This window comes from Pipra filicauda, unplaced genomic scaffold (assembly GCF_003945595.2).
Source record: "Pipra filicauda isolate LSUMZ 115617 unplaced genomic scaffold, ASM394559v2 scaffold14_size4853619_pilon, whole genome shotgun sequence".
Taxonomy (NCBI): Eukaryota; Metazoa; Chordata; class Aves; order Passeriformes; family Pipridae; genus Pipra; species Pipra filicauda.
The window spans coordinates 4,114,502-4,129,123 of NW_024103985.1; the positions used below are offsets into that span (position 1 = coordinate 4,114,502).

Consider the following 14,622-nt stretch of genomic DNA (forward strand, 5'->3'; position numbering starts at 1 on the left):
GCAACCATAAAGTTTATATAAGGGCAGAGGAGCTGGGTTGGAGGGTGGCAGAATGAGCAGTAGATACGAAGTGCACGGCCAGAAAGAGACAAAGAAAGTGAGGGAGAGAGTAATATTTCCCCAAGTCCATCTTTTTTACAAAGCACACACGTTTAATGTCATTTCCCTTCTGTACCAGTACCTCCCGTGGAGGAGGTAATGAAATGGCTGATACAGTGAAGAACACATTAACAAAGCACAGAGCAGGGGAGGAGATTGATGGCTCCAGTGTTAGAGGTTGTGGGGCTTCCTGCACTGCTGTGATGTTGGGCAGAGGGAGGGGGTTAAAATTCAAGAGGTCACAGGACACAGGTACGTTGGTGTGCTGTTACAGGCTCCTGTGGCAGGAGGAGTAGCTGATAAGGGAGTTTGTGTAGGTTTTATTTTTTCATAGCCCCTGCTGTAGTTTTTTTGTCCCATTAATGAAGACTACTCAGTGCTTAAGTAGGTGCACTGTCAGCAGTGCTTCTGCAAGTGGGGTATGTCCATGTATTTTTATAAGCAAATATATAATCTTTAGGCTACTGAGAGACTTGTGTGACTTAGGTGCGGTCCTGGCCGTGCTCACTTCTACGGGGCAAGGATAAAAATAGCCTCTGGAGGACCTCATGGCTTTCTTTCTCCTTTGCCCCTTGCCTGCATACTGAGCTGTACTAGCTGCAGGAAGGGCACAGCGTGGGCACATCTCTCTCTTTCAAACTGGAGAAGCAAAACAGACGAGTCCATCACCCAGCTCTCCAGACTCGTGTCGGCAGCTTTCTGCCCGCAGAGCAATTTTTGTCAGGCTGAGAGCACCGACTGATCCTGGGGTGCAGAACACTTGGTGTATCATGTTTTGTGCTCCAGTGTGTGCTGAGGGGCTGGGATCACTTCAGACCTTATCCGTGTGGATGGGGCCGGCAGCTGAGAGGCTGCGGAGCGAAATGGCCCCACAGATGCTGTCAGAGCACGGCTGTGTGACCCCAGACACGGCTGTCACTCTCACTAACTCTCCCTGGCAGGGCCAAGGAGGAGTGAGCCTTAACTCCCTCTCTTTTTCTCCCATAAAAAAGGAAGTGTGTAACGAGATTGTTTTTATATCGTTTGACAGCAAATGCAGCTGGATCCCCACAAGCTAGAGATAGGTGGTAAACTTGACCTGTTCAGCAGACCTCCCGCCCCTGGAGTGTTTCCAGGCTTCCATTACCCACAAGATCTTGCCAGGCCTCTGTTTTCTACCACAGGTAAGGGAAGATCGTTACTTGTTGAAAAAAAATACCCAACAAACAGTCAGTATATGTCATGTGTGTCCCTACAGCTACACATGCCTCAGAAATAGGAGCAGGCAAGGTTGGTTCAGAGGGGTGTGGACGCTCTGGCCACCGCTGTGACCAGAGCTCTGCCACCACCTCCAGTGCAGGATCCTCTGCACGTCACTGAGCTGCAGCACTTGGCTTACATTCATGTCTGTGCAGCTGGTTCTTATGTGCCTGATTAATAGGCTATGGAGTGATTTTTAAAAGCGATTTTGACAAAACACTTGAAAATGTTTCCATTGCACAGGATTGGAAGTGGCCCCAGTCTCTTTCTTGCTTTTATATTTGCCATGTTCTTCTCAGCTCCTCCACTCACCAAGTTTCTGTTTGTTTTCTGAAAACAAGGGGGTTTTTGTAAAAGGAAAACTTCAATAACAGCATTGAAAATATCACAGAAGGTGTATTTGTGAAGTGTTTGGTTTTTAAATAGAAAATTCCCCTATGTGTTACAAAGTCCAGCAAACTCTAGGGCTTAAAATGGTATATATTGAATTTAAAAAAAAAAACCAACAGAGAATTAAATACAGTTCACATTGATCAATTGCTTTCCAATCCGTCGGAGAAGTAATTACAATTATGCAGTTACCAAAGGGCAGTAAGCTTCACTGTGCTGTTCTCACTGGCTCTGACCATGGGAGGCTGCAACTCTGACATTCTGGTTTAGGAGGTCACTGTGGATTCACTTGGATATCTGTCTACCAAATGCCAAGTGTTGATTTCATTCTGTTCTCAGGCTTAACTATCCCCCTCGACTTCCTTATTTTTTTTTCTGTGCTTGAGATGCTAAAGTCTGTGTTCTGAATGAGCTGTATCAGTTGATGAGATGTAACTTAGCTCTTTATGTATGTAATTTATTGGCAAATAATGACATTTTCTTCCCTAGTGCTACTCTGGTTTTATGATGCAGTATTGCACAATCACCGTGAGTGCAGACATGGTCATATGCAGCCTTGGTTCAAGCTGTTGAGATGAATGAGGTTAGAATTCTGTCCCAAACATGGCAGGAGAGCAGCAGAGGAGGATCAAACTGAAATTTCTGTGAGAACTGAGTTTCAAATACAGATGTCAGATAGCTGTCGGGAGCTCCACCAGTGCTTCAGTCTGTCTTTCTGCTCTGTCTGTGCATGGAAATTCTTAAGCATCAAATGCACATTTCTAGGAGATATAATCAGTGCTGGTGCCAGCTCTACATCCTAGGGTGCTACGCTGTATTTTGGTCTCTATAAAGGTACTTTGATAGTACGGGTCCAAGATATTTATTGCACCTACTTGGATGCATAAGCACAGCTTATTTACAAACCCCTGGCTGTTTTCTCATGGCAGGTGCGTCCTTATCACTGTCCTCAGTCTGTCCTGTGTTGTCATTACAAGGACCTTATTTCATGCCTGGTTTTGCTACTCTGGGCAGAGTTTACCCTGACAGGCAGAAAACCACCAGTCCAGTTGGTATCTGGAATTTTTTCTCTTAAAAGATGCAAGCTTTTCATTCACAAAAGCAAGAGGGGAAATAGCATGGAAGAGAAACATTAGAGAAAGCAAATTAATAGAAAACTTTCACTAGAGATAAACAACCTTACAGCAACTTGTCCGTGAGCGTATTAATCACAAGAGCCATCACACGGTAAATCTGGGTAAAGAGCACTATCAACGTGAGCAAACACTGCAGCTGTAATAGAGAGATGAATAAATCTTTTACTCTGCAATATCCGAGGCATTCTTTTCACCTTATCGAGCACGTGTGCAGTTGGTGTGAATCATTGGTTCTGCTGCATTGCCTGGTTACTGTGGGAGACATAAGTTATCTTAGGGCCACCTGTCTCCAGGACGGATGTTGGGCTGCCTGGCAGACGCTACATTTAATAACTGCCTGACAGCCTGCAGTGCTGCTCCCGGCTTCCTCCAGAGGATTTTTTATTATCAGCCCATGTAGTTGAGTTTGTAAGCCGTCTCCTTTGAAGAAATCTCCCATCCATTATACACCTTCTGAAATCTTAAAGGATTAGAAAGATGACAGTCTCCATCCGTCTTGAAGCACTGGAGCAGTCAGAATGTTTATAGATAGGTACTAGATAGGCCTCGTTGCTGGGGTCTCTCTTAAGTTTCCTCAACTCATTTTCTGGCTGCTTAGGTTTGAGGTGCCCAAGCTGGTGAGGGACACAGAGCTCTGTCTCCTTCTCCAGTTTCATAGCCTGCTCATGTTCTGGACACGTGGCTGCTCATGTTTGCTAGATTTTACCTGTTATTCTTCCCAGTATTAAGGGAAGTTAACTTTTTACCAACAAAGTATATGAGACAAGCACTATAAAGCTTTATGTAGACATTGGTCTATTTTGCACATGACTTAACATGTCCTCTGGAAAACGCTGCTTCTGCCATTATGTGGAATTACTAGTTTCTAACAAAATGAGACAGTTAGTGCACAGGTATGGCAGGTCTTGATTTCTGCGAGGGAGGCAGAAGTTGTGTTTGCATCCAGGCAGCATCTGAAGGTTTGCTCAGCAGTGGTGTTCCTTTCCCACGAGGAAGCACAGCACCGTGGCAATGAGCAGTGTCTGGGAAAGGGAAAAAAATACCACAGGGGGAGCCTGTGGATGCAGAGACAGATGTGAGAGCGTGGATGGAGCTCCCATGGGAGAGGCATGATTGATGTTCCCTGCGTGCCTGTCATTAACTGGTGTTTCATATAGACTCTAATCAGTCACTTCCAAGCATCTTCTGTCTGGGCCCATAACCTGAGGTGACCCTTTTTAATGTAAACACAGAGTAACTGAAAATGTCAGACAAAGAGATTCGCTTCCTCCTTACTACAGGTGAGCAGCAGCACTCAGTGCAAGGTCTCCTCCTGCCTCCTACTGCCCACGGGCTCCTCCATAGGGCTCTTGGAGAAATCCTGCCTGTTGCTTGCTCAGCTGGTGTTTGGGGTCTTCCTCTGCCTTTGCTGTGTTTAAATCTGACCGTTGCATCCAGTTCCTGAATGTCAGGACCTCTGTGTGTGCGAGGAGTTTTGCCCCTGAACTAAAAAGGGACCTTGTTCTCACAGGTGCGACACATCCAGCCACCACCCCTTTTGGTCCTTCCCCTCACCACAGCAGTTTCCTGCCTACGAACCACTTGGCAGGTAAGTGTAAGTAAACCCTGCCTTCACCTCTCTACCTCTGACCCATTCCTGGCTCTCCAGCGTGGTCCTGCACTGTAGCACTGCGGGAGGGAAGGGCTTAGACTGCCTCAGGATCCAGAAGCTGGCCAGCTCCTCACCCCTGCCAGCTCCCAGCACATCCCCCTGCTCTCCCCCAGAGGAGAGGGGCAGGATTGGCAGACCTTCTCCTGCGAGAGAAGAGGGCATTGCAGAGCAGTCACCTCTGTCACTGCTGGGGCACTGCACAGCAGCCAAAATGGGAGCTGCAGAGCCCTTCTGTGCTGCTGAATATGGCCAAGGAAATGGGGGAAATTTATGCAAAGGTACCTCAGACAAGCTGCAGCCTCAACTGGGCTCCTCCCCTACCATTTCCCACCGATGAAAGTTCTTGGCTATGCTCTTTAAAAGAGTTCAGGGAACAGTTCCTGGCAAATAGCTGTTCTGCACATTTTGCCAGCCTTTCAGTTTCCTAATTGGCAGTAAGTAGAGCCTGATTTTCTCAAATTTCCTCATTTTAGAAGCTCGCAAGCAGCTCATTGCCAATTAAAGTTCAAGCTCTGTTGATTAATGTTTTAGTAACACTCATCCAATCAGTAAATGTGGCATGCCACATGACCTAGTAGACTTTTTTTCTGTTGCAAATACCCAGATTTACATCAATTCCTGAACATTCTGTCAAAATTAACTATCTCTACCGAGTCACTCAAATACTTAATATCAAAGAGGAAGGGCAAGAACATCTATTTTAAAATAAGTAAATAAGCAAATAGCTGTTTGCTCAAAGATCCAAGCTATTCGTGCCATTTGCCTTGATATTTTAAATATCATGATACCTGTGAGGAAGTGGAGAGCAACACATCTCCTCTAACATGGCAAATTAAAGACCTTAAAGGGGCAGTCAGAAAGCCAGTGGGCAGAAGGAGGAGTTGTTTAGAGAGCAGTAGGAAAGAAAACAAGTACAGTGGTAAGATTTAACCCATAGCTGTCTCTGGAGAAACCTCTTCTGGTGATGGGCACATTTACTGGGGGGGAAAAAGAAGGCAGGACTGTTAATAAAGTGACAGTAGCCAAATAGTCAGATACTTGGCTAGGAAAGGCAAGATAAATCTTCTGCCTCGAAGGATACAAACCTCCCATTCCTTTATCACAGTAGATTCTAAGACTGTGCTGTTATTCCCACCACCACTGGGATGAATGAAGCTGTTATGGGAGAGGATTTTGGCACAAACAGGACAAAGTTAGTTGGCATTAGGATGGATGTCATTAGCAATTAGCTTAGAACTGTCTCTATGCAATATTACAAAAAGAGTAGGGAATTGTTTGCAGAAACAAGACAATGCATCCCCTCAAGTGCTGGCCGAGGCGCCTGCTGAGATTCTTCTTTCGAGGCAATTGCAATGCTTCTGCTGTTAATTCTGATAAGAAAGGAGAGTTATAGCTCAGCAGCAGCCACCCTAATTTCAGCTATTAGACCTTATTTTCTAGCTCGCTTCTGACTGGCATACAAAAGTTTATTACAGCACCTGTTTGCAGAGTGAGCACTGAATCCCTTCTCCATTTTAACATGATGGGAATTTTCTGTGCAAAGAACCTTGCAATGAGAAGGATCAGCTTAAAGTCTGGCCTAATCCTACTTGGATTCAGACCGTTAAGAAGGGGAGGGGTGCGTTTCATTCTCCAACATTCTTGGCTAAATGCCTGCTAAATCCCTGTTTGCCTTTCCAGATCCATTTAGCAGGTCAAGCACCTTCAGCGGCCTTGGGAACTTAGGCAGCAATGCCTTTGGAGGATTAGGCAGTCATGCTCTGAGTAAGTACTGGCTGGGTTACTGCAGACAAACATCCCTTCCAGAAAAGCCACATGCTAATATTTACAGCAGCTGGTGGTAGTTTTTAAAGAAGTTTAATTCCTAACCTCCATTCTCCTATCTGAAAACACTGCACCTAAGATTTCCAGGTCTCTGCGATGGGAGCTTTTCTGCATGTCACAGAGATGAGTAGCTGTGCTCTGTCTCCTCTCTGCTGAAGGCTGGTACCTTGTGTGCTTGCAGAGGTGCTGGAGCTGCAAGACCCTGAGCTCTGAGGCCCTGTGGGCACCTAAAGTCACACCCTTCAGCAGCGAAGACGCATAGTGGAACAGCTACTGATACTCATTCAGCACACAGACCTCCTCTGTAACCACTGTCTGAAGTTTAAATTGCCTGTATAAAATAATTTTACTTCAAAAACATGTTACCTGTAGGCAAAACATGCTTGAGAGCCACACATAAGAGAGTATGCTTATGCATCTCATGGTGCAACAGGAATCAGCTGAAGATGGATGGAGGAAAATCAAGTGACTGTTCTGAAAAGCCTTACAGCCAAGTTCTATGTTTATACACACGCATACATACCACCAAATAGTCTGGTTTCGTTAACAAAATCGTCCCTGAATCCTCAGCTGCAGGCAGCTGATTGCTTGTAACTACCCAGAAATTAAAGTTTCTGCAGTGAGAGGAGCTGAGGAAAAATACTGCTTTTGTGCTGGAACCCTTGCCTGGGGTGGGGGGAGAAGAAAAGCTGGGCATTTTCAGTCGCCTGTGAGTTACTGAGATGTATGGTTAGAGCTTCCTCCACCAACAGCCTTAAAAGAGCTGGTGGATCTTATACCCACTGTTGGCATTATCTGTGTCCACTTGCCAGAAGCTCCCCCTCACCATTAAAAAGTCTTGAAAGGACACTTCTGGTTGTGATTAGTGTTGTGAAAAATGTCTTTGTAATCACTGGCTTTGAATTGTTTTTAACTCTTCCTCCCCCCTACCGCTGTTCCAGCTCACAACAACATTTTTACCCACAAAGATGGCCCAAACCTGCAGAATTTCAACAATCCCCACGAGCCATGGAACAGACTCCACCGGACCCCGCCGTCCTTCCCAACACCTCCCCAGTGGCCCAAGCCCACGGATTCGGAGCGAAGCTCCTCGGTGACAAACCATGACAGGGACAGGGAGCGGGAGCCTGAGAAGAGGGATCTCTCTCTGAGCAAGGACGACAGAGACAAAGAGAGGTGAGCAGCCTGGGCTTCTGAGCACTTCCTTCTGGGACTGCTTTTACTCTGTGTTTTTTCTAATTTTTCTAAAGTGTTGCTTGTCCTTAAAAGCAGCTGATAGGCCTTTTCCTCAGATAAGCACAAGCAACACACAAAGAAAAAAAAAAACCTCTTTGCCTTTTAGGATTTTTCCTCTGTGGAAATAAGCCAGTCCCTGCCAGTAGGTTAATAAAAAGCACCAGGCTGAGGAATTGAGTGTGTTGCTGTGTTTTCAGGGGATACTTGGCTGTTTTCAATGCAGCTGCTTTAGGATTGCTGTGTATTCTGAAATCATGAAGGGTAGCATTGTGATGGGTCCTTTGGAGACAGTCATAGTTCTCATTAATGTACAGATATGCTGATGAATTCAAATGTTAGCTGGACATTAACGAGATAAAAATGCAAATGCCTGTATCTGGAGCAGTGTGCATGAATCCATTAGCAAAACTGATCTTAAAAATTGCATTGTAGGCAAACCCTTATTAACAATGACAGGACTGTATCACCTGGGCTATAGTTACTTCATTAGCTTCCAGTTATATGATTTTAAAGCTGTGAAGCCCTTTATATTTCAGAGCCCAGTTGTCTCCAACAGGCTACTTCTTTGTAGGCAATAACAGCCTGCAAGTCTTAGATGTGTGTGCTTGACTGGTGTTAGGGGGTTCATAGCTTGCCTGGAGTGCTTTTAATGAGATCTTCAGGCAGTACTTGTGAACAAGATTACACGGAAGCAATAGGCTGAAAATCATCTTGCTTCAAATGTTAAATTCTCTGACACTCCTTGCACGGATAGGAAGCTCCCTTCTTGGCTCTAGTGGAATTCATTTGCAAACCAAGGTTACTTTACTCTCAAGAGTGCTCACCTAGGGGTTAACAGCTCTATTACATTTCTCTTAATTCAGCTTAAGCTGTCCCCAGCATCCCTGTTTGGTCGTGGTTTTCATAGACCACATCCTTGACCAGCAATCAGGACGTCCGCAGAGAAAGAAATCTGGGTTAGCAAATGTAATCATAAGAGATAAATACTTACACAGTATTTATGTACTTTCAAAACACCTCCAGCTTTCAGTTCTCAGGTCTTACAGCTCTGGAAAGCAAACCCAGCTTAAAACTTAGGTGTCAGTGAGCCTCTCAGCTGCATAATGCAGTTTTCTCAATCACGCCATCATATTTTGCATTTAAAGTGTCTCTCATTCAGAGCAAAGTGCTTTTAGAAGGTGAACTTTATTTATTCCCCTCTTAAAGAGGTGGGATTAACTGTGACTAATTGGCTTGCTCAGAGACAGAGGTGCAGTAGAAACGTAGACCCTCGTGCTTCTCTGAACTGGGGACGTTGTCATCAAACCCCTTGTTCATCCTGGCAGGTCCTCTTGAAACAGAGGTCAGTTATTCAGGTTCATGGATGTTTCTCCTGAAGCACCTGGTTTACCTGGTTTTCCAACAGCAGAAACTCCTGCAGCTCCCAGGGAAAATAAGCCTCATCTTATGGGTGCTTCCAGTGGCCATGGCTGTCTTGGGAAGGACCTGCGTACATCTCTGTAGGCTCCTGGTTTGTGTGCCTGGATCTGTGTTTTAGGAAAGAAACCTGAGTTCAGAGTTCTACAGCTGAGAAGATCATTGTCTGGCAGCAAGATGTATACATGAACACACAATAGGCATTTTTAAAGTTAAAATAAGCTGTCTAGAATTCCTTTTTTCTCTCCATTTCCCAGTGAAGTGGTCTTTCTCTTGGGATGAATATAGTATTCTTTCAAACACATCCCCAGTCTAGTCCCAAATTTGTGGACATTTGACTTTTTTTTTCCTATGTAGTATGTAAAGGCAGGTAGTGCATGTCCTTTGGTGTAGCATCACAGCTATAGGTGATGCTAGCAGAGCTTTCCAAATCATTTTCTAAGCAATTTGGGAAGTTTACAGCTGGACACAGCACTGTGCATGTCCCACATCGCGGGTGTGTTTGTTCACACAAAACCAAGGACGTACCTTCTCTCTCTTTTTGCAGAGACCTCATGGATAAAAACAGACATTCAAACAGATCCTCGCCGGCATCAGCTCCAGTGACACATCAGATAAGCAATCTCATCCGCAGCAACAGCCAGACCTCCAGCGATCCCATCAGGCAGGTCAGCCTCGGGGAGAGGGAAAGGTCCAAGGAACCCGAGCGGGAGCACCCGGAGCGGCTGCGAGAGCCGCCCATAGCAGAACACAAGATCAAAGAGAGCCGTTCCCCAGTGAAGGAAACTCCAAGCCATGAAAAGAGACCCTCTGAGGACAACACAAAGCCAGTGATCCAGTCTGTATCCCCATACAGCAAACCTGCACTAAGTGAGAGCCTGAAGCTTACCAATCTAATGAGCAAGGATATGGAGAGAAAGACAGAGCTTCCCAGCGACCTCCAGAAGATTAAGAATGACATCAAAGTCAAAGAGGAGAGGAAGGAAGACAGTGACGTGCTGGTGGTAGGGTCTGAGCCTTCACAGCACTCCCGATCAGTGGAGCATCCCCCACCACCTACTCTCCATGGATTATCATTGCCTCACTCAATGGCTGCCTCCATGCCCATCTCCATGGGCAGCGTGCACCAGATGAACAACATGAACGTCCTGGACCGCAGCAGGATGATGACCCCGCTTATAGGCATGAACCCTTTGTCAGGAAGAGAGAGGCTGCCACATCCTGGATTTTCCTGGGACCCGATGCGGGACCCGTTGCGAGATGCCTACCGGAGCTTAGACCTGCACCGTCGAATGGACTTCCAGCTCCGGACGGATCCTATCCATAGGTTTCCTACCACCTCTGGCTTTTATGACCACGAGCGATCCTACAGAGACAGGGAACCACACGACTACAACCACGAGAACCTTCTTGAAGCCCGCCGAGAGCAGGAGCGGTTGCGGCAAGTGGAGGAGCGGGAGCGCTTGCACTTACGGGAAGAACTTGAGCGTGCCAGAATGCACCACTTGCACTCGTCCCCCATCGAAAGCCACCTGGCACACGTGCCATCCTTCATGCCTCATTTAAGCGGGATGCATTACCCCAGACTGAGTCCATCCACTGCCATGCACAACGGGATTTTAAACAGGAACCCGCCGACCGCAGCGCTGAGCGCGCCACCGCCTCTCGTACCAGCCAGCAGCACCAGACCTGCCTCCCCACGCAGGACTACCCCACTCACAAACTCAGAGTCCAGGGACTACTCCCCCTCTAGGAACCCCAAAGAAGTAGAGGCACGATAGTCCCCGACATTGAATTTTAAACTCACCTGTACATAAAACAAAACAAGCAAGCAAGCAAACAAACAAACAAACAAACAAAAAAAAACCCCACAAACAGGGAAAAAAAAATCAACAAAAAAAAAAAAACCAACAAACCTTTTACAAAATGCACTGCTGTAAACTTTTTTTTTTAATGTAAAATTTGTAGAAGTTAAGCACATTTCCATAAATAACGGGGTTGGGGACTTTCCAACAAGAAGGTTGCTGAGAATGGGAATTTAATATATAGGTATTGATTTTTGGTTTTGTTTTTTGTTTCTGTGCTAAAAAAAAAAAAATGAGTTGAGAATATCAAGTTTGTACATTTTTTCCCAAATGTGAGAAACATTTTTAATGGATTTGTATTTTTTTTAATTTTGTGCTCTTTATTCACTTAAAAAAAGAGAAGAAATTTTGCTTTTGTTTTTAGTTAAATTTGCATTTTAAAGGCCTCAGATCCTTAAGAAAAAAATACCCAGGGTTTCTTAAAAGTATTATTTATGGAAATACTGTAGTTTTACAGTCCACTGTGAGGTTCCCTTCTGAGGCCAATTGATCACTTACCTTGGTACTTTGGAACCGAAGTTACAGATATATATTAAAATATTAATAATAATAATAATGTACAAAACTGTTTGTTTTTTGCCTTATTATATTATGCAGAAATTTAAGATGAATTTTTTTTGACTTCTTGTTTTAAACAAAAAAAGAAAAAAAAAAGAAAACAAACTGTAAATATTCTGTTAATATAAATGTACACCAATATTAAATTCTTAACATAGGTAGAACTTTATAAAAATGGTTTCTAGAACCACTCTGGTTATTTCTTAACATGGTTACAACTCATACTCTTGTCACAGTCAGAAATTCACACTCAGAAAGCTAAGTACGGCATATATACTTCAACTATGCAAGAACTCGGAGGCAGGTCTTAGTGGATGTTGGGGGGAGGAAGGTTTTAAAAAAAATAATAAAAAAAAAAACAACCCAAAAACAACCAACTCGCAACTCTGGAGACAGAATGGCAATGGCATGTGAACAGGAAGAAGGATGCTTGTGTTTAACAAAAAAAAAAAAAAAAAAAAAAAAGAGAGAGACTGAATTTTTTTGTACAAACACAAGGGACAGTTCGTCAAGGAAAGAGAGAGACACACGCTCCTGGAAGGGAATTTTGGTTTCCTACTTTTCAAGCTGGCAAAAGCAGATGGAACTGGCACAGTACCATGCGGCAGACCCTTTCCTTATTTTTTTTTCCTTTTTTTTTTCTCTTTTTTTGTGTTGTGGGCAGGATCGCTGGCAAGCAAGGACAATTTTCCGTGGACCCCTTGTGCTAATTGTGCAGTGTTCTTATTGGAATCTGTATACAAGACAAAGTAGAATTTTAGGAGTGCAAAAAAAAAAAGTCTAATGGTTGATTAAAAAAAAAAGAAATTCTGATATATTATCTATAGTACATGAAGACCATAAGCAAATGTTTGTTTCAGTGTGGTTCTGCCTTGAACTGCTTTTTGGCATGATTTATTTTTTATTTCCAATTTTACTTTTCATCCATATGTAAATTTTGCCATGTTTTACTTGCTGTACCATCCCCCCTTCCCTTATTTTATTTTTCAGTGTCCATGTTTTATATATCCTGGGCTTTTTCTCTCTAGTTAATTCAGCCATCCGCTACTATTTTCTTGGCTCTGTAACTCTTGTTTCCCCCCCCTCCCCATCCTCCCCCCTGCACCCCCTGTAATTTTAAACATTCAGTTTCCTTGTAGATCAATGAAGATAAATACAACATTGATTTTGGATGAAAAAGGCAGTTGAGTGTTTGTGTGTCGTAGCCAGCGCTGTTGACTCGAGGCTAATGGTTTATTGACGGCTGGGAGGAGGCAGCTGGCAGGAGGGGCTGGTGCTGGGAGAGGGGTTTTGGTTCTGCTTGTGAATCTTTTTTCCCTGGTGCTGGGAGAGGGGTTTTGGTTCTGCTTGTGAATCTTTTTTCCCTGGTGCTGGGAGAGGGGTTTTGGTTCTGCTTGTGAATCTTTCCCGGCAGAAGGACCGTGGCCCATCGGATGCCCGGAGGCCGCCGCTGTGGCGATCAGGATTTGGGGAGCGGGGCAGTGCTCCCCTGGCTCTGCAGCTCCTCACCCCACGACACTGGGGCACCTCAGGCTCTGCACACCGTGGGCTGATCCCACGTCTGCTGCCGGGGGGAAGAAGGACAGAAAAGGAAGCAGAGCCCCTGTGAGCAGCTCGTTTGAAGGGATGGCGCTGCCGGCATCGCTCCGGGAAGGTTCTCGCCTCGAGCGCTGTTCTCCACTTGCCTTCCCATTTGCTTCCCCAGCTTTTCCCGTAGGCTGAGAGCAGCCATCTGCAGGGGGATGGAACAGTGCCCCAAGCCCCCCTCGTGCTCAGGGACTGATTTAACGGTGGGTGACTGTGCTTTAACAGCATGTTACAGCTTCTGGTTGTAAGTTTGCGTGTGACTAAATTACTGAGCATAAAAAAATAAAATGAAATAAAATAGCAGGGTCCTTAATCTCATGAAAGGAGGCTTAAAACAAAATAGGCATTAAAAATCAGCACCTGCTCTCCCAGCTGAAATTGGAGGAACATAGAACACATGGTGGATGTGAAAAGCGTGTTGGACTCAGCAGAAAGATATTCATAATGCTGGCTCAGGGGGGTTGTAATTCTCCCAGTGCCTGTGTCCAACATGGGATCTTTCCTGACACCACCACTAACACGGACCTGCATAAATGAGCCTCCCTAACCTCTGTTAGAGTCCATAGCTGCATCTTCCTGATGTGGATAAGTGTGAGCAAGGAGGTTGTTACTGCACACTTAAAAAAAAAAAAAAGTGAACTGTACCTTTTGGAAGCATTTGGTCTGTGTACGATTTAAAAAGTGAGCATTAAATCAATGCCATGCTCCCCTGGCATTCCTGAAGGATTGCTTATTGCAACCACCCCGGTGCCAGAAGAATTCATCATGACTGATGTGGTGGTGGTCTGAATATTAAAAGAAAATCAGCGGTTTGCCAGTTGCTGTATTAGGAGGCATTGCCCTCACGCCTGTGGAGGATGACCCATCAATAATGCTGCACTACAGTGGGATTCCTGTGGAATTACGCAGTGTCGAGTATCAGCCTTCTCACAAAATGGTTCATCGTGATTAATGGTATTATTACCTAAACAGAGAAACTAATTAATTCAGCCTTATTCCTTTAAGCCACCCCAGCTGAGCTGCCTTCTGCTAAAAGAACTGATACAGAAGGACTTCCTGGGTTTTAGGCATTTCTACCACTGTTCAGCTTTCATTTTGTGCCGTTTTTACCATTTTTATTTGACTTTTGGCTGTCTCCCTAGAGACTTCCCTCAGTCACAGAGGAAGGGTGGAATTTAGCAAACAAATGATGGCGGGAGGAAGAGGATGGGATTTGGAAGGCTCATTGCTTGCCTTAGGCAACCTGCTTTTAAAAAGATACTCAGGAAGCCATAAGGAGGGAGACTAGTGCATGCACTTGCATTATTTTTGTCCAAAATGCCACGGGCCACTGCAGCTCGGTGGAAGGAGATGTGTGCAGCCACCTCAGTTAATGGGAACCAGTCTTGGACAAGTCAATAAAATAAACAAATAGCCAGGATATCATGGAGTGAGGGAAAAAGCCAGTCTGTAAAGCTGTAACAAACCCTCAGATCACCTGTCAAAAATATTAACTGTTCCTTGACAAAAAGTTCTAGTGCTTCCCTAAAAAGCCAGCTTTATTGCCTAAAATAAGCATATGGGAATTGTCCATTCATGTCCATACCATAAATATTTAGAGTTAGCTGTTGGTGACCTGGAG

General features: G+C 44.8%; 1 protein-coding gene across 13 annotated transcripts in view; it reads left to right on the top strand.

The window, feature by feature from the left end:
- Positions 1 to 12,593, top strand: part of FBRSL1 (fibrosin like 1) — a 509,440-nt gene extending 496,847 nt beyond the window's left edge. For 12 of the 13 annotated variants that reach the window (XM_039378903.1, XM_027733066.2, XM_027733072.2 and 9 more), the window contains 5 exons: positions 1,130 to 1,262; positions 4,375 to 4,452; positions 6,196 to 6,279; positions 7,281 to 7,515; positions 9,539 to 12,593. In XM_039378903.1, coding sequence (XP_039234837.1) covers positions 1,130 to 1,262; positions 4,375 to 4,452; positions 6,196 to 6,279; positions 7,281 to 7,515; positions 9,539 to 10,772 — 1,764 coding nt within the window. In that variant the 3' untranslated portion in view covers positions 10,773 to 12,593. The remainder of the gene's footprint in view (positions 1 to 1,129; positions 1,263 to 4,374; positions 4,453 to 6,195; positions 6,280 to 7,280; positions 7,516 to 9,538) is intronic. The other variant, XM_027733073.2, reaches the window with a different exon arrangement.
- The last annotated feature ends 2,029 nt before the right edge of the window (positions 12,594 to 14,622 follow it).